This window comes from Eurytemora carolleeae, unplaced genomic scaffold (genome assembly GCF_000591075.1).
Source record: "Eurytemora carolleeae unplaced genomic scaffold, Eaff_2.0 scaffold1060, whole genome shotgun sequence".
Taxonomy (NCBI): Eukaryota; Metazoa; Arthropoda; class Copepoda; order Calanoida; family Temoridae; genus Eurytemora; species Eurytemora carolleeae.
This window is the reverse complement of record NW_019396964.1, coordinates 181,811-203,119: the sequence shown is the minus strand read 5'-3', so window position 1 is coordinate 203,119 and position 21,309 is coordinate 181,811. Positions and strand designations below refer to the sequence as shown.

The 21,309-nt window shown below is 32.4% G+C and overlaps 1 protein-coding gene across 2 annotated transcripts in view; it reads right to left on the bottom strand.

Annotated features, from left to right (window-relative positions):
- Positions 1–295: 295 nt before the first annotated feature.
- The window catches only part of LOC111710576 (puromycin-sensitive aminopeptidase-like protein), a gene marked incomplete at its 3' end in the record, with an annotated part of 44,513 nt that continues 23,499 nt past the window's right edge, over positions 296–21,309 (bottom strand). For both annotated transcript variants that reach the window (XM_023484684.1, XM_023484683.1), the window contains 13 exon segments: positions 296–340; positions 722–795; positions 1,989–2,147; positions 4,282–4,338; positions 6,520–6,624; positions 8,376–8,467; positions 9,105–9,143; positions 9,795–9,853; positions 10,500–10,524; positions 10,912–10,987; positions 11,458–11,533; positions 13,205–13,278; positions 14,065–14,136. In XM_023484684.1, the coding sequence (XP_023340452.1) occupies positions 296–340; positions 722–795; positions 1,989–2,147; positions 4,282–4,338; positions 6,520–6,624; positions 8,376–8,467; positions 9,105–9,143; positions 9,795–9,853; positions 10,500–10,524; positions 10,912–10,987; positions 11,458–11,533; positions 13,205–13,278; positions 14,065–14,136 (953 nt within the window).

Here is a 21,309-nt window from a genome sequence, read left to right as displayed (position 1 = left end):
ACTTTTTAAAGATCTGTAAATCCTGAGTTTAGGCGCAAAGTCGACGTTCAAAATCGTACTTTTGGGTGGATACGTATTCAGAATGGTTCTTCTTTTAATTTTAAGATAACAATGACAAAATTCTACAGTAAGCTAATTAGTTGTTTAGGAACAGGTTGAGAAAATAAAAATTAATCTTATCATCGAAAATAAGTAATCTTATTCAATTATTAATTACTATAATCTCTGATTATTCACAAATGTTTTCTGCAGATTTTTTCTGCGTTCTGTCCCTTTAAGTTATGATTTTTTTTACCTTTTTTCACCGTTTGTATCTCCTTTAGTGACAAACCACTCTTGACTTAAAAAAAATTAGTTAACAACTTTACAAACTATTTTTCTGACACTTTTATAATAGATATATAAATAAAATAATAATATATATAAACTGATATCACTAAAATTTCTTTTTTTTATTGCCTTTTTTAGAATTTAAAAAAAAGGTGGCATTAAAATTAGACAACATCGTTATACCTTAAATAATTCTGCTCGATTTAATGATCAAAGTTTGAAATTTAAAAGGTTTACATCATCAGGTTGCAATGATATAAGGTTTGCAAAATTTGAATTTGCGACAAAGACTTGGTTGCAGCATTTCGGAAGTTTTTTCGAACAGCTTTGAGTGACTGTGACTGAATTTATTCGTCCACCATTAAAAATTTTGAAATAAATTACTTAACACCTGAGCCTTAACTGGCATGAGCCATCCAAGCCTTCTGGACATTCTGTAACTGCTGTTACAAGAGGATATCCAGCCTACAATAACAAGGTTACAAGAGGATATCTATCCTATACAATAACAAGGTTACAAGAGGATATCTATCCTATACAATAACAAGGTTACAAGAGGATATCTATCCTATACAATTACAAGGTTACAAGAGGATATCTATCCTATACAATAGCAAGGTTACAAGAGAATATCTATCCTATACAATAACAAGGTTACAAGAGGATATCCAGCCTACAATAACAAGGTTACAAGAGGATATCTATCCTATACAAAAACAAGGTTACAAGAGGATATCCAGCCTACAATAACAAGGTTACATCAGGTATTCTATACAATAACAAGGTTACAAGAGGATAACTAGGTGTGCTATGTAATCAATTAAAGGGTAAAACTTTTATTTTGGATATTGCTTTGCTTTAGCAATAGAAATCAATACCTGAGGGACTAACTTTTACGGTAAGTCTTAACTCGGGTAAATACGCTCGGGTCTGTTGTTGGTCCTTATTTACGATTTGAGCTTTTAGATTCAAGCTTCATCTTATTTTCCAAAGAGTTGAGGTGAAAAACTGGTTTAATATTTTATTTGGCGGATTTTCATGGTAGAAATTGGCGCATTCCAGGTTCTTATGAGAACAAGACTCAACAGTGAGCCTTATTCTCCACAAAAACCAACCAAGGTCGGTTATTGTAAGAAGAACTTGAAGCTGTCAATCATGTGACATAAGCTGTTGTCAGAGATGGGTCTTAAAGTCATCTGGTTTAAGGAATTACGGCTCGAGCCAATTGTGGACCCAGGTATCCTCCAGCTAAGGAAAGGTATAAGGTTAAGTCTTAAAATCACAGATTAAAGATACATAAGTTTCACACTCAGTTTAATCATAAACGGAGCTTAATCTTACTCTATTGTATACAAACATACATGCCTGATAACAATGGGACAGACTTTCATTATACTGTACATGGCCATTAATGGGATACTAAACGACACCGAAAGCCTGATGGCGAGATATTTGGTTTTAACCTATAAAGTGAAAGATTTAAAAGGGCAGTGTAAAATATAGAAGTTTGTATATTTCAAACATGGAATGCCTAAATGATTAGTAAATAATTTACTTATCTAAAATCTTATTGGTCAATATTTACTTTCCTCAACTCTGATTGGTTTATTTTTTACTTTCCTTAAACCTGATTGGTCCATATTTTACTATTCTTTAACCTGATTTGTCCATGATTTCATGATGTCACCGAAAGTTCCAGATCCCTGATAGGTTCCTGGCCAGACGCCAGCTGAAACTCCAGCTGATTCAAGATGGCTGAATAGGTCATCCTCTGTTGTGGAACCATAAGCATTTGCCTTCAGGTAACTACTTAGGCCCTAAAATACCATTAAAAACAAGGTGCAAGGAAACTAAATCAAATGCAAATTCCAAAAAAGCATACAATTAATTATTTATAGATTGAATTTAACAAGCTGACTCATTTGTTCTATAATTCTAGTGTTCTGGTATTCATTTCTATATATAATTAACATACATGGTATATTTTTTCTCCGGTACAATAAGGTTGATATAAACAGTGAGTAGAAGACTAGGTCTGAACATCGTTCTGCTGATAAAAAAATAAAAAAAGGCTTAGAATGAACAAAAATAACGAAGGTTTTTAAAAACCTTTGCTTGCATATAAATTTCAATATTTATTTTTTAAAATGTTAACGGAAAATAACCATAATTTTTTTTTCATATCAAAGAAATTAATTTGGCGACTTGAAGAGCAAAGTGCCCTGATGGCATAGTGAGCAATATGGAGCAGTTTTCAAACAGATTAAAAAAACATGCCCAGCCCTATAGACTGTAGGGCTGGCGGTCATTCTCCAGGAATGATTGTTCTTTCAAGGGGAAAATCAGAATTATCAAGAATGATGCCATTGTTCTAAAAACAAGAACAAAATATTGGAACAATCTGTAAAAGAACAATCTGGAATTGTTAACCCTATTCCTGCTGGGGGGTGGGGGGTCAATTTGACCCCCCCCTGTAGTTTTTTTTACATAACTCAAAAAGTATTGGTCTGAGGCTGTTGAAATTTTCTGACTTTTCTTACATACCCAAAGCCCTACCTTTAGGCCTAAAACCGGGCTTTAATACTAACTGCCTGAGTCCTCAGGCACACTGCCTGAATGACTGCTTTTGCCTGTAACAAACTAAATCTTTATTTTGAAACCACTTTCACTTTTCAGATTTTAATAAAATTTAGCTTTCTGGAAAGCCTATGACATAAGGAAAAGGATTGCACAAGTTTTGCGAAAAAAAAAATTGCACATTTTTTGCAAACAACCTGTCAAAGGAAATTTGGTTATTTAAAATTTTGCAAAAACTTTTGCATATTTGAAATGGCATGGTCAAGGGCTTTTCAAAAATGTATAATTTTTCATTTTCTGGACAAATTTTTTTTGCTAACATTTTTACTATATAACTGGATTTTGCGATAAAAAATTCAATTTTTGCAAATTTGCACATTTTTGCAGATTCTAAAAGTAAAGCACAAGAGCTTTCTAATGATGTATCATTTGTCATTTTTGGACATAAAACATGGGATTTAGAGGGGGGGGGGTCAAATTGACCCCCCCCCCAGCATATCCTGGTTTTCAAGTACCCCAGCAGGGATAGGGTTAACATTAAAAATCAGGAACGCATTCTAAAAAAGAAACAAAATGCCAATGACTAGTGATGTATTAGACTAGACTGTAAAAGATTAATTAATGTATATTGCCTAGAAGTCTGGAACAGTATACATAAATATATAATATATAATATTCCCTTTATAAGCTCCAGATATACAGAAGGATAACACAGGATAATATATTCAATATAAGGCTGGGGGAGCATAAAAAACAGGGATTACTTATAAAAATCTATATACATACTTTGCTTGTCTGTCTGTCAGTTTGTTTTTATCCAATAAATGTCAAAACATCTCTAAACCGATCGTGCCCAAATTTTGTTAAGGACCTCACATGACCAGGACAAAGAAAGATTTATGTGTGCTTAAGTTGTCTCCAAAACTTTTTGATTTACATAACAATTTTGATAATCCACAAACAAATTTTTATAATCCGCAAAATTTTTATTCTATTTTTTTACAAAGAGAAATTGCTGAAAAATTGGGCAGTAATTAAAAGTTGAACTAGAAAATAGACGCTAAGCACCAGCCATAGTATATGTTCATTTTTTTATTAATGACTATTTTCCATTTTGCAACTTTAACCGAATATACCATAATTTAACTGGTTATATCCCAAAAAATCAAAACTTTCCCAATGTTTAATTTTCTATGTGGATTTTCATCATGTTTTTAAGAAATATTTTTGACAAAAACATTGTGGTTCAACTAAAAAAAAGATACTATACTCTCGATCGCACAATCTCCCCCCCCCCCCTCACATTTAAAGCCAGAGTTCTTGTTGCATTTCACTATATTGTGGAGACCCCTATAGTTAAGTATTATATGTTACCATTGTTAAAACTTCTTTTCCAAGAATCCCTTCCATCATTCTGATAACACTCCCACCCTAATTTTAAGTTCCTTAAAAGGAATATAGCTTAGAATTGTAAAAATTGATCGATGATGGTACAGAGTGAACCATGGGACTTGAGTAACGATTTTAATATCGTCTTTGTTAATAATTTTTTTAATTATTCCTATGGTGCCTACATGGAAAACTGTAAATGTTGTGTAAGCTTGAGTAAGATTTGTTTACTTTGATTGTGTATTTGTACTCAATAAAATGAGAAATTCCCGTACACAATTAACCTACAGTTGTTTTGTTCCTCTTCACTGTTAATCTTGTAGAAATGTCACAGAATATCATACGATGATCTGTAAACTACGCGACAGGTGTATGCCTGGGATTAGGCAATTCCCGTACACAATTAACCTACAGTTGTTTTGTTCCTCTTCACTGTTAATCTTGTAGAAATGTTACAGAATATCATACGATGATCTGTAAACTACGCGACAGGTATATGCCTGGGATCAGGCAATTCAAACCATACCCAGTTGTTCTAACACTAGTCGACAATAGCCATATTTATTTCCTTAAGATACATAAGAAGCAATCTGTATTGTATACTATAATTACTATACCATATAATACTATAAAACACTTAGTAAATGTTGAATATTCCTGTAACAAAAACTTTTTTGCTTTGCATAAAATTCTTCAAGCCTTTCTAAGATTTAAATAAACAATTTAATTACATGAATACATTATATATTTGAGACATCTAGTGGTTCCTAACTGAACTAGTTCTGAATAGTCTGAACAAAATGTCTGCGTTATTATACGTGTCTTATATGTCTGGCTTGCATAAATGGGCTGGTAACCTTGAAACATTATAACGGCAGGCTTAGTTCTATATAATAGAAGAACAAGAATAGATTAGGGAAAGGGAGAGGGGGGACTGGGAAGGGAAGAGGATTTTAGATTACTAAATATTTATCAGTTCATTTATTGACAAGTGAGTAGGCATTTTTTATTTGCATTGATTAATTTGTTTCATTAAGTACAATATGCAGTATACATTGTTGATACTATAGTACGCATTTAGTGTTATCACGCATAAACAAAGTGATAAATTAGAAACAATCCAGAGGATAAAATGCCATGCGTACGACAGAGATGGTGCTGATTGCACCTTTTCTCAAGACCTCAAAATTTATACCTGCCTGCACATCTATATATATATTATCTTTGCATGTGAATTATCAAAATTATCAAAATTTAATGCTTTTAACATCCTCGGATACTAAACGAACACTGATGCATCTATTATTGTTTACAAATTCCGCCCAGAGAGAACTGGTTTCAATATGTATACAGAGTATACACAACCGCAATTGCCTTTCCTTGCCTTACATTCTTGGGCTAATCTAAACTATAAAACAGGCGTGTGTCTCAAGCTAATAGCACCAGATCCCTATTGACCCTGCCTGAATTCGTACTGTACCTACTAGCCTATGCTTGCATGGGTGAATGCTACCCATCTTGTGACATTAACGTGTGTTTACAAAACATATTTTCTAGAAGACGGAAACTTCAACCATTGAAATTAGATAATACAATGCTATTTCTTAACAAAGACGATATTGTCTTCATTTAATTCCCAAGTTTAATGGGACACCTGGTAATATACAAACTATATATTGTTCCAACACCATTTGCAGTTTTATCTCAACAAAACATTATTTGTTAAGATACAAGAAGATTTTACAAAAAATGTACTTATCAAGTAGTTAACTATAAAGCAGTGCAATGGAGGTTTAATGGAAACCCCTATATTTAGAGCGTATCTTTTTATTTTGATCCAGGCATTTTTTAATTGACGGCGCTCCATATCGCAAAAAAATAGTCTGCAAAAATAAATTAATTCTGTTTAGCCATTGTGCTTGCAGTGGTAACCAAAAAACAGGTTTTTATGTAGTAAAATTTTGCTAAGTATTTTTTAATTAGGAATGGAAAGATTTGTTTAAATGTGTCCTGAATACTTTTGAAATTATATATAAGCTTAAACAATTAATAACGTTCCATTATTTCCTAGTTACTACTTCTCTGCTGTTGCAGTCGGATCGCTTCACGTACGAGAGCTTTGGGAAACCTGTCGGTCGCAGGGTGCAATTTAAACTTTCTAGGTATAAAATCTGAGTAAACAATCTAGGTATAGAATAGGAGTAAATATTAAAGAACTGTTTCCTTCTGATAAGTAAACTGTCCAAACTTGCGTTCAATATCATCTCTGCTCGTCACAGGATCAGTCATAGCCCAGTGTAATGTTGTATCAGAATCAGATCGCAGAACCTAGAAGTATCAGAATTATAATATATAATAATCAGAATTATAAACTAGAAGAATCAGAATTATAAACTAGATAAACTAGAAGAATCAGAATTATAAACTAGAAGAATCAGAATTATAAACTAGAAGAAAGAATTATAAACTAGAAGAATCAGAATTATAAACTAGAAGAATTAGAATTATAAACTAGAAGAATCAGAATTATAAACTAGAAGAATCAGAATTATAAACTAGAAGAATTAGAATTATAAACTAGAAGAATCAAAATTATAGCCTAGAAGAATCAGAATTATAATATATAAGAATCAGAATTATAAACTATAAAAATCAGAATTATAACCTAGAAGAATCAGAACTATAAACTATAAGAATCAGAATTATAACCTAGAAGAATCAGAATTATAACCTAGAAGAATCATAATTATAAACTAGAAGAATTATAATTATAAACTATAATAATCATAATTATAAACTAGAAGAATCATAATTATAAACTAGAAGAACCAGAATTATAAACGATAAGTATCAGAATTATTAACTATAAGAATCAGAATTATAAACTAGAAGAATCAGAATTATATCCTTGGAGAATCAGAATTATAATCTAGAAGAATCAGAATTATAATCTAGAAGAATCAGAATTATAAACTAATAGAATCAGAATTATAACCAAGAAGAATCAGAGTTATAAACTATAAGTATGAAAATTATATAAACTAGAAGAATCAGAATTATATCCTAGGAGAATCAGAATTATAATCTAGAAGAATGAGAATTATAAACTAAAAGAACCAGAATTATAAACTAGTAGAATCAGAATTATAAACTAAAAGAACCAGAATTTTTACCTAGAAGAATCAGAATTTCAAACTATAAGAATCAGAATTACAAACTATAAGAATCAGAATTATAAACTAGAAGAATCAGAATTATAAACTATAAGTATCAGAATTATAACCTAGAAGAATCAGAATTATTAACTATAAACATCAGAATTATAAACTAGAAGAATCAGAATTATTAACTATAAACATCAGAATTATAAACTAGAAGAATCAGAATTATAAACTAGAAGATTCAGAATTATAAATAGAAAAATATTAATTATAAACTAGACGATTCAGAATTATAAGCTAGAAAAATAATAATCCTAATTGTGCATCTCATCTATGGATAACCACCCAAATTAATTTTCTGCATGCAAAATTAGTGTATAATTAAACACATTACATCTTTATATTTCAGTTTCTTAATTAAAGTTCTGAAATGTATGGCTTAGTACAGCTATTTTTCTTTTATCACATATTTATTTTCTTATTAGGAATAATCAAATGACTTTGAACCTATGATTTCTGAAAATGTTCAGGTTTTCATTTCAGTATCAATCTTTGAAAGTGCCCCTGTTAAAGAAGTAAGCTTAAAAATTTAGAATAGTGGATATCAAGATCAATATTAATTTATAATTAATTTAATTATAAGTTTCATCCACAAAAGTGTATACAAGCACACAAATCCAGTGGCGTTTAGAGGAAGGCCAATCAAAGATGCCGGGAAATTTGAAATTGTTGCACGCAATTTAAACTCTCATTGACTGGAAAGTGGCAGAGAGAGAAAACGTGAAGAATAACAGATTACATAGGATGTCAAAAGTGTTCACATTGGATATTCAGATCAAGCCATCGGGATTAAAACTTAAATTAAATTAAAACTTAAATTAAAACATCCTTTAAAATATTGAATATTTAAATACTTACCCTGAATGTTTCCTCTACAAGAAGACGACCCCAGGGTAGATTATCAGGATCAATATCCTCAGCTGCAAGGTAGGAAACATACGTTGCAAACCCTGAAATAAAGATTGTTCCACTGGACCCTAAACAACGCCCCCCCCCCTGTAGTCGATTTTGAAGTGTCGGAAAGCCTTAGGCTCTAACTCACTTTGTTTGTACCTCTAGACCTTTACATTATTAAACATTAAAGCTTTAGTTTCTAGCTTTTGGTTTTAAATCTTAATTAATAATTAGCTAAACTCTCATTGGTTTTGTGAGAGAGCTTACAACCTTTAAATAACAGTGAGATAGCTTGTAGAGAAAGGAAACGTAACTAACAAAGGAGAAAATTAACCAAATAATAAAAATACTTAATGCTTTTAACACCCCTGCACTTTAATTTAATTTGTTGCCCCTGGAACAATGTTTTTATTATTTTTAATTATTAATGAAGACTCTCGTTGATTTTTGTACACTTATCCTGAAATCTGGACTGCAATCTTCCCTTGGAATCATTTAATTTAATTGTTAAAATTTTGTTGTATCTTAAATATTTCCTAAAAAAGATAAAAAAAAAGAAGAAATTTTTATTAAAAAAAAAGTTTTAAATTATATTTTGTTTAATAAGATGATGTTTTGTTGTATCTTAAATATTTCCTAAAAAAAGGAAAAAAAGAAGAAAAATTTTATAAAAAAAAAGTTTTTTTGTTTTACCTTCATTTAACCACATTTGTTCCCACCAATCAAGAGTTACTAATATCAAACAAAAGTTTAATCATATTTTTAGTTTATTCATTGTACTTAATATTGGTTCTCATTTTGATACATTTAATAGCATTTATAGACGTTTTCTAATACCCGTCTTTAAACCTAAAAAGGAATTGAGTCTTTGCCACAAACTCAAATTTTCTTATCCCTATATCTTTGCCACCTACAAATATAAATTGATATTTTACACTTATATTATTTGATGTAATAGAATTTATACTTTGAAATATCTAAGTTATAGGGATTAGAAATTAAATTTTGAGGCTAGTAATTAGATTCTTTCTGAAAATTAGAATAATAATTGATAATTGTTTTAATGAAATTAAACATGTTTTTTATTTGTATTATGTCAAAATTCTATTTAAAATGTCAAAGTTTTGTTTACATGTCAATGTTTTGTTTAAAATGTCAAAATTTTGTTATTTACAACAATGTCAACATTTGTTTTTAAAATGTCTGACTTTTTTTTCTAAATGTCTGACATTTGTTTCTTAATGTCTGAATCTTGTTTCCAAATGTTTGACTTTTGTTCTAAATGTATGATTTTTTTTAAATGTCTGACTTTTGCTTAAAAATGTCTGACATTTGATTCTAAATCTTTTACTTTTTGTTTCTAAATATCTAACTTTTATTTTCCTAGATTTCCAAACCATTGATGAGCCAGCTCATGAGCAACTACAGAAGAAACCAACCATCTTAAATAGTTCACAAAATAAAAAACATAAATTTTATGTTTTATCATTCTAATGTATGAATAAAAAAGTTCCTTGCCCATTTATATGTTCATTAAAACTGGCCAAACGGTTAAACAACTAGGCTGAAACTTTTTGAGAGAACCCATGGGTACCCCGGGGGTTACAATGACATAATTAGAAATTATTCTTTTTGAATTTCACGAGCATGTCGGGCACTTATGCTAAGATCATAATTCAAGACCAAGCTCGGGTAAACGACCGGAGTAAACTGGGCAACACCCGGGGACTTCAGCTAGTATGTAATATACTAACTTGAGAACCCAGAGTTTATTATGGTGTATCGTGTATCTATAGTCATAATTAATCCCACCATTTACCGTCATTTGGATTTTATATTTGTGACACTGCAACAAAAAATATGTTTTTTTAGCCTAACTGTCCCTCTGGGGAGTTCCCTAAAAAAAGTCAGCTAGTTTTATCCAGCTATAACGTACATATATATGTATTTTCCTATAACAGTGTACACAAAACCAACCAATGTTTGCGGTGAAATCAAAATAAAATATTTTTAAAATCTGTCAGTTAAAATTTAGTTGTTTAAGTTATTTTGCTCAACAAACATTTTTTATTTTATTTTGTATTTTACCTTTCTTCCGAAAGTCCAGGCTTCACTGTAAAATTAAGATTTTCATAATATTTTGTTTCAAGCACAATGTTTGTTAAACTTCAAAAAAGTTGTCCAAAAATAATATATCTATTTTTTTTTGAAAATTTTCCTTCGCTTGGGTCCACAAGAATAGTTCTTGGGTCGAACAGTACAAGACCCCAGTTCTCCATTGCTCCAAATTTCTAGTATTGTCCCTTTAATTTCATAAATTAAAAATCAAAATTTCTAGACAGTCCCTTTAAATTTAAATTGTATTTCGATGAAAGATCAATGCAAAGATCCAATACCTTTAGAATATGTTAAAAACGGTTCAATGAAATACATTTTTAGATCAATCAAATTTTTATATTATTTGGTCAAAAAATCTAAAAATTTGAAAAGCCCAATTTTCCTTGATCTGGATGAACAAGTAAGGCTGATGGATCATATAAATTTAATCCCCAATTCTCCATGGCAACCAGATCTTTCTATAGATATGTCCTTTCACAGAGAAAATTAAAGGAATCATAAATTAAACTAAAGTTTGAAAACTTACAAATTATAGAGTCCAATCCCGTCTCTGTACATTAATCTTAATTATATGAGTGAACTCTCATTAAATGGCGGGTAAAATGGTAAAATTTCAAATTTCCCAGCTTCTGATACACCACACTGATTGGTTAAATTTTATAAACCTTACAGGATATAAACACAAGATTAGATTAGTCTCAAGATTAAGAAAAAGCAAGAATCAACACTCGTAGCTAAAGTCTAACTCTTTGTGGGTAACCCAGTAACCCAGTAGCACCCAGTAGCACCTAGTAGCACCCCAGCACCCAGTAGCACCCAGCCCTAACAAAAAAGTTAAGTGAAGTAAATTTCGTAAAACGTCCGTGAAAGGTCAAGGTCTTAAGTAATTTATATAAAAGGTTATTGTTTTAAAAGAAAGGGACTGTTCCTGTTCTTCAACAACTAAGTCCATCTTTGGTAGAGAGTATTCAACACCGAAATATTCACCATAGAAATCAAGAACCCTGAAAAAAAGCTTTCAAAAATACGACATTTATACAACTTATAATTGGCATTAAGCTATGCAAGTATTTACACATACTTAAAAAAAATCAAATCTGAAATGAATTTTTAATTTAGTCATTTATTTGTTCATTGATGTCAAGAATCAAGACTAATACTAGACATTTCCTAGGACCAATATCTGCTGAATAATCAGCCCTTCCTTCTAGTTTATCATCTAATGAACTCCAGGCTAAACATTACCTAGGACCAATATTTGCTGAATAATCAGCCCTTCCTTCCAGTTTATCATCTAATGAACTCCAGACTAGACATTACCTAGGACCAATATCTCCTGAATAATCAGCCCTCCCTTCCAGTTTATCATCTAATGAACTCTAGACTAAACATTACCTAGGACCAATATCTCCTGAATAATCAGTCCTTCCTTCCAGTTTATCATCTAATGAACTCCAGACTAGACAGTACCTAGGACCAATATCTGCTGAATAATCAGCCTTTCCTTCCAGTTTATCATCTAATGAACTCCAGACTAAACATTACCTAGGACCAATATCTGCTGAATAATCAGCCCTTCCTTCCAGTTTATCATCTAATGAACTCTAGACTAGACATTACCTAGGACCAATATCTGCTGAATAATCAGCCCTCCCTTCCAGTTTATCAACTAATGAGCTCTAGACTAGACATTACATAGGACCTATATCTGCTGAATAATCAGTCCTTCCTTCTAGTTTATCATCTAATGAACTCGAGACTAAACATTACCTAGGACCAATATCTGCTGAATAATCAGCCCTTCCTTCCAGTTTACCATCTAATGAACACCAGACTAGACATTACCTAGGACCTATATCTGCTGAATAATCAGTCCTTCCTGCCAGTTTACCATCTAATGAACACCAGACTAGACATGACCTAGGACCTATATCTGCTGAATAATCAGTCCTTCCTGCCAGTTTACCATCTAATGAACTCCAGACTAAACATAACCTAGGACCAATATCTGCTGAATATTCAGCCCTTCCTGTCCAGTTTACCATCTAAAGAACTCCAGACTAAACATTACCTAGGACCAATATCTGCTGAATAGTCAGCCCTCCCTTCCAGTTTATCATCTAATGAACCCCAGACATAATATTACCTAGGACCTATATCTAATGAATAATCAGCCCTTCCTTCCAGTTTATCACCAATGAACTCTAGACTAAACATTACCTAGGACCAATATCTGCTGAATAATCAGCCCTTCCTTCCAGTTTATCATCTAATGAACTCTAGACTAAATATTACCTAGGACCAATATCTACTGAATAATCAGCCCATCCTTCCAGTTTATCACCTAATGAACTCTAGACTAAACATTACCTAGGACCAAGATTTGCTGAATAATCAGCCCTTCCTTCCAATTTATCATCTAATGAACTCCAGACTAAACATTACCTAGGACCTATATCTGCTGAATAATCAGCCCTTCCTTCCAGTTTATCATTTAATGAACTCTAGACTAAACATTACCTAGGACCAATATCTGCTGAATAATCAGCCCTTCCTTCCAGTATACCATCTATTGAACTCCAGACTAATAAACATTATCTAGGACCAATATCTGCTGAATAATCAGCCCCCTCCCTTCCAGTTTATCATCTAATGAACTCCAGACTAAACATTACCTAGGACCTATATCTGCTGAATAATCAGCTCTTCCTTCCAGTTTATCCTCTAATGAACTCCAGACAGCAACATCCTAAACATTTTTTTCATATTAAAGGGACTGTAAGCCTAAATTCAAGTAACCCTCAATTTTAAAGATGACAATGTTTGATTTACATACGTACCCTTGAAAGCTTTGAATGGTCAAGTTTGGATGAGATATCTATATATGTGTTTCTTTCAACTGTCTATTTTTTGCGGTTTCTTTGCGAAAGTGACTTGCGCATTTTTTGCTTAAAAGAAGCAATGAAGCAACACACAGAAATAAAACAACGTTATCTTCAACATTTTTGATCAGATTAATATTTCAATCGGGCATTGCCATCTTTATTACGCGTGCAGTCCCTTTAATTGTTTTAAAAAGTTGATTTCTATAAGATGTTAAAGGGACTGTCATTGTAAATTCAAGTGACTCTCCATGCAAAGATGGCGATGTCCGATGCACAACGATACCTTTAAAACCTTAATCTGATTAGTAATGTGTAAGATAAGTCGTTATTTTAGCTTTAACAAGTTTAGTTATGACAACTTCCTCCATTGTTTCTGTAGCAAAAATCCGCAAGTCACTATTGTATAGAAACAACAATTAAAAATAGTAATGTTTCTAAATTGTGAATTGTAAGCACATGTTCACATAATTCATACTTGATGCATACAAGGCTTTAAAGGGAACTGCTGTATATTGGACATACCGTTCTACACTTGAAATCACAGTTTAAAAGTGAAATAAAAACTTGTCCAAAAGCAAAAAAAAAATATATTTAAAAATTGTTTGTGATTTAATAAAAATTATAAAAAGATGTTTTTTTTCTAATCTTACCTGGGTAATATTTGTGCTCACAAAATCAGTGATTGCCAAGGCGAACAGGTAAACAGACATCTTCTCAGAGTTCTAGAAATTATCTTTGTTATTACCAAATAGATTGTAGTACAACAGATGGCAACGCAGAATTTGTACACTCTCAGTACAGCTGTATTCTTAAGTTACAAGTGTCAACTTATTTTTTTTGTCCGACATAATTATTAATAGGAGTGATAATTTTAGAATAAAGTGCTTATATTACAGTAAAATAAGTGCAATTTTATGTGATCTTTATTTTCTGTTTTAACACTTTTTTATTTCATCTTGCAAAACATGTCAACTAATGTGAGAAAATTTCGTTTTCCTTGTTATATTTGACACTTGTGACGTCGTGTATAATGGTCCATTTCTCCGTCGCAACCTATTGTACTTGATAAACTATTTGGTTATTACTTACAGTGAAAGCCAATAGTAGGAAGGTGACTTTAAGAATCAAGTTATAACTTTAATAAGTCCAAACTCCAATGAGCATGAGACACAGCAATTGTGAACTGTAAGCAGGCCAAATTTACTAAACTAGGCTTTTAGGGCGCTTCGCGCCCATCTTCTATTTCAATTGTAAACATGTTCTCTTTGTAAACATTGTTAAAAAAAACGAAAAAAATTTTGCGGGTTTATACAATTATTTTTGTGGATTTACAATATTTAATAAAAATTGAGTTTTGTTGGAGGCAAATTTTAAATTTTGATCATCTAGAAACCTGCTCGAGGGACATGTGAAGCCCCATACAAAATTTGGGCTCGATCGGTTCAGCCGTTTTGACGTTTATTGGACACAAACAAACAGACAAGAAAAGTATATATATATAAATTAGTGATTTTAGTAAAACTATTTGCTTTGAGACAACAACTAAAGTATTGAAATAATGTCGCCTTCCTGTTCTATTGTTTACTGAATATTACTGTATTTCAGAGTAATCTCTATAACTTGATGTTGGAAACCTTTGATATTTTAAACCATGAATTCTACTCAAAGTTTAAAATAACAATCAGGTTTCAAAGATTGAGAGACGATTTTGGTGCTTTGAGATTTAGGTCTTTAACCCTCAATGAACCAACAATATGGGGCCAAATTATACCAGGTTTTTGTTTTTACCTTCTAACTCAAAATAAATTTCCGACGACTCCCCTGAAATTTTAGCACAACTATATCTTTAAAAAGATGTTTTTTTTAAATACATTTTTTTTAAATTACGTTTTTCAATAAAAGGGCCAAATTGACCTTTACCCTTAGAACTTATCGTAAACAACCAACTTGAATACAAAGAGTTACAAGAATTATTAAAAAGAAAAGAATAAAAAAACAAGCAAAGCTTTGAACCTGAAGTGTTTAAATATCTACAGTCTACAGGTATCTACTGACATATGCTTTCTAGCAAATATTCCATAATCTTTATATACGCTCTTTGCTTGATCATTTATAGGTTCTCTAAAATCATATTTAAGACCAAGTGCGGGTAAACAGCGGAAGTTATTATGAGTAGCCTGGGCAACGCAGGGGACTCCATCTACATGCACTATAGTTTCAGTAGAAGTAAATATTTCCATTTACTGATTGCACCGATATAAGGATTCATATCTCTTATTTGATAATGAGATAGATAGACAGATGGATATTACCGCCATCTATTTCTATTGGTTCAGAATAGACAACAAACACATGACTGAACCCTGATTGGATCAGACGCTTATGGACTCGGCATACAGGAGTGTCTAGTTGTTTAAAGTATTACAAACAGGGAATATTAATAAAACTTAAAAGATTGATTAAAGATAAAAGAAGATAAGTTCAGAAGAAAGATAGATGAATAATAAACTAGAGAACAATATATTTATCTTGGAATTTATAAATTTTAAAATTTTTCTACCTTTTAGTCTTATAGTTAGTGCCATTTTCTTCACATTTGATTAGGGGCATTAACAGAATTTAGAGATGGGGGGGGGGGCACTGATAGACATATAGATAGATAGACAGATAAATAAATATATAGACTGATAGATATACAGACACCCTGATAGAGATATAATAGACAAACAGACAGATACTTGATAGATAGAAAGATAGACACATAGACAGTATGATATATGTAAATGATATATAAAATAGAAAGGTGTATACATATCATCATATGTAAATCTAATGGATATATTTGCTGATTAATATATTTAATAGTTTCTCTATGCTGTATGCTCATTAACAATGATAAAATGTGTGAAAATTTCTTGTGAAACTGAACATTTTTATCGGTATTTTGCCGTCACATTGTGGGGTCAATTTGACCCCGAGTATTGTGCTCAGAAGTTCGAAGCCAATTTACTCTATAAAATAAAAGTTATATCAATTTTGTTCCTTTATAGATCTAAAATTTAAAGCCTTTGTAATTTGGAGAAAAAAATACTAAAGCTTGGTAAAACAGTTGCTGGGTCACATTGGTCCTCTGAGCTTGGTCCTTTACAGGCACCTCTACCCCTTTAGTAAAAGTAAATTGAACCTATATGAAGCATAAAGCCTGACCGCGTCAACCTTGTCGCACCGGCTTGTCCTGTTCATAGAGCTAGGTACAGTACAAACCGGGACTGGAAAGGTTGACCTGGCTCGGAAATTCAAATGTACTACAGCTGCCATTGTTTAGGATGTTAAAGCAATTAGGTATAAAAGGGATAATTATCTTTGAAAACATTGGTTGCAGATGTAACAGGCATCTAACTAAGTTAGAAGTATGCCGTAACAAATTTTAATGAATTCTCTTATTAAAGGAAAGTCTAAAAACTAATAGTATTATCTAACAAGTTGTTATCTTGTATAGTATTTCTTATTATACACAATTTGGGGGGAATCGTCAATAGATCTTTATAGCTAGAAAATAGGACGACATTTCTGAAATGGCCTTCTAAAATACCTGGGCTTCTTAATGTTCATGTTGCTATAACATAGGTGCTGAGGAACCGGTAAAACCTTTGGATGCTAGCAGGTAAAATACATTTTCCCAAGTCATTAGCCCTATTAACATTTCTCCTTTTATAGAAGATGGCGCCATACCAACCGGTTCTCTACCAACTGTTTACAAGAAGCGGTTCTACCCTGGTTTCATGATAAAATTCAACTTTACTTGCTCAATTGCTGTCAAGATCTATATTATTTTACCTTAAAGCCCATTGAGACACCTGAATTTTCCTTAAGTCTCCCCCCCGAGATCCTTCAAAATATATTACAACATTCGACCAATCCTGTTCAAGATGCTATTGCCTTGTCCCAAGTTGTGAATGGACCACTGGAATATATTATACAAACTCCAGAATTTTATCATTTTTTAACCTCTAGTTTAAATCATTTTAATTTTAAACATTTCCCCTTTTCACCTTTTGATTTCTTTTTACCGCCTCCCAAATCTCTAGCCAGAGTTTATTTTACCTGTAATCCGATTTGGTTCACCGATGTCAATTTCGCTCAAAACTTTAATAATGTTTTTGATCCTGTTATCGAAACCACCTATGGCCTGTTACTAAGTAAAATAGATCAATTTGTGTTTAACTGTACTTGTTGCGGCTGTCGACACATGCAACTCTATAGCCTATAATTTTTTCAGATAAATGGATAATGCTCAAATTCTAACTACTCTGCTAGCCAATCAATATGAACTGTATAAAGGACTGGTCATTCAACCCATGCTTTTCTTGCAACAACATTTACCCGCCTATATTGTGCAACTTTTGCAGCATTTTTGGTCATTAAATCTAGCAATCTGTGTAGCCGGATCTGCAGCCAGTTATGCCGCTGGAGTCACTCAACACTTTCAAGACATTGATGTTTTTTTAACCACTGATGTGCTAAAGTATAAGCCAACAACTTTTAAAGGCTACCCCAATAATTAGTATTTGTTCAGTCGTTTGAGTGTTTGCTTGACTCATCACAACTATCAATCGGATCAAGTTTCTTTTTCTCTCTATCCGAGAAATGGTTTTACAGGATCCTCTTGGAAAAAACTCCAACTCGAGGATACCACAGTCTTTACATTGAAAACCTACGAATTAAGATGTCGATTTTTTTCATGCTCCTATTGAACCTTGTTTTGCCAATTTACAAATTATCAAACAAGTGTCCTGGTTGCATACTAATGGTCTCCTCTTTGCCCAGGATATATTAAAGCATTTTGATATTCAAGAAGCCCAATATTCCATCTATAAGGAGCAACTTCTTCATCGCCCGGATGCGCCCTCTGCCTTGCAACTTTTTCAGCACATGGTAAGCTCTTATTCTTTGGTTAATTTTCTTATGTTTAATTTCTTTTCTAATTTCAGATCTTTTACCAACATCCTACTTATAAACGAGTTTTAAAATATACCCGCTATATTTTAAAGAAAAAAGCATGAAAGTGAATTTGAACACCACTAGTTTTCAAAAACTAGCCTCACCACCCATTCTTAAATTTTATGAGTAACATCTCATTGATAGTCTATGCTTTTTTCTATATCAAAAAAAAACGCACCACGAACAATATGAACCTTGGTTAAATAACCTCATCAATTATACACCCATTAAAAATAGCGGACGCTATTACCACACTAAGTGGACTATTCACAAACTCCTAAATTATATATGTGTAACCTTAAATGTGAGAATTACCATTCTAAAGAAAACCGATACAATAGGAATATTTTTTTCTTCCTACTTTACACATCTCAACAACAACAGCTTGTCTCCCTATGTTTTTATTCATCAAAAAGGTAGACAAGGCGGCTTATATCTATTAAAAGAGAAAATATTTTTCCCTTTTATTCACAGTACCGTTGAAACACAATCTTTAACACAAGTTGAACAACTCTTAAAGGAACGCTATAACGTGTATGAATTTTCTCTACTGCCCAATTGTCAAGCAGATCCCTTGCAACATATTGATTCTCATGTTATTCTTTTGGCTGCAGACTCTATGCTTACCCAAGAAATTCAACATCTACACTGCATAGGTAACCTACAAAAAACTACTTATAAATGTTTTTAGCTAACTGGGGCTTAGCTGAATCCACAGAAACTTTATACATAATTCTGGTGTATGATCCTGTTTATGAATGGACCTGTATTTACAACCCGCTTTTAAAGAATCCCTCCTCCGAGCTAAGTGTACCTTTTAAATCAACACCGGTTCAACGAGTGATTGAATACACAAAGCAAGGTAGGAAAACTAAACTGGATGAAACCCAATGTGTGTGCCATGGTTTACAAGACTATTATAATTCAACGGCTCACCACAGGCTGTTTAAACCAGTAGGTTTAAAAGAAAAATTTAAAGAAGGATCCCTGAAAGAAGAAACTATGATTCAAAGCATATGTTTAGCTAAAGTTCCCGAGACAGATTTTTTTGCTCAACATAAGATGGAAATTTTTTATCTGGCTACAAATGCAAAAAATCAACATCACACAGAACCTAATGATACCAACATTACCTGTATGATTACCCAATGGTTGTATTATTGTTATCAACAAGCGATCGTCAGTAAACTTGTTAAAAAAGCTTTGTTAAGTTCCCTTATGAACAAACTAGAAATTCTTATTCGCGATCTAGTGAAGGTTAGTGACCGACAATATTCAGACGTTTATACCAAAGCCCTTCTTAAATGCGAAGGACTTATTAACAAAAGTTTTCTTATCTCTTTCAATGGCTCTTGTTATGATTTACCGCTTTGTGAAAAATATTTCTGGAATGTACAGCTGAAACACAATTTTTCCTAAACCCTCTTCAAGAAGGCAACGGCAATACAAAGTATAAATATCAAAATCAATCAATGGCGCCAAGAAAAAAAGTGTAAAATGCTTTTAACTTTTAAAAATGCTCGTTCCCTGCAGGAACCCAACATCAATCTAGTCATGCTAGGCAAGAAATTTAACATTGACATGTCTAAAGGATTATTCCCTCATGCTGTAAGTGTGAGCGTCCAAAATTTAAAACAGACAACACAACTTCCACCTGCCACTTCAACATCCTGGTTCAATATACTTTCCAATAGCAAACCCAGTGATACAGATATCCAGCAAGCTCATCTCGATTTTGAAAATTGTGGTGCCCGCAATCTCTATGAATATGCAATATTCTATCTGGATCGAGATACTCAAGTGCTATTTCAAGTATTTCTACAAATGTTAGAAGCATGGAATCAAGCTGGTGTTAACATTATTTTATCGCGACAATTTAGTAGTGTAGTTTTTAAACTTTTCTACATTCAAAATAAGCTCAATGATGTTTTGCATTGTTAAGGAGCTTAACATAGTGTTTACAATCTTTTCTCCGTTTCAAATGTCATAATTTAAATCTTAATATATTTCTTCATGAAATCTTGTTGTTATGCAATTCCATCCTGGGTTTATGAAATCAATGCCTGAGGCATGTGAAAGTTACATAGACCATACGTAAGAATTGGAAATACTTATTTTCAAACCACCCTTGCAAATCTATGTATTTAAAATGTTTGTAAAGTTTAACATCTATATCTGGGCTGTAAAAACTGTATGTGCACTTTTTCACATTTCCGTGAATCAAACTTTAGTAAACACCCTAAGCTAGGGCCTTGTGTATTCAGGTCATGAAGCGTATCTAGATTCATCAATACAACCAGTACTCGGAAGACTCCTATGGGTTCAACACTGGAATAGATTAAGACTTCAGAAGTTTAGAAGACCAGATTCAGATTCAACCCAAGATCTAGATTGGTCCTGCAGATTCAGAGACAGATTATGATAGATTCTTGTTTGACCAGAAAAGGTCCAACACTGGATTAGATTAAGATTCAGTGCTTAAAAGATCAGATCCCGATTCAAGATTCACCAACAAAAGATCTAGATAGGTCCTGCAGGTTATGAGACAGAATTAGCTGAATTCAGACAGCTCTTAGATCCTTGATTTACCCGAAAGATTTGAAGATTAACCAATAAAGATTGCTTGAACTATTTATGATAAATAAAATCCTTTCACCTGATTATGATCTTTATTCCAATACAGTCGTCATTCCTTTAATCTTCATAGCATATAGCACCTGGAAAAGTGGAGGATCCGTTAGCCAATATTATTGTGGATCAATCCATGGTAGGAGGTTACACATGTGCTATGCTCATGGCGAAATTAATCAAAATTTTATCATTAACCAAAATTTAAACTATTTTACCTATCCACACACCGCTACAGTTTTCCCAGCCTTTCATACGCTGGGTTT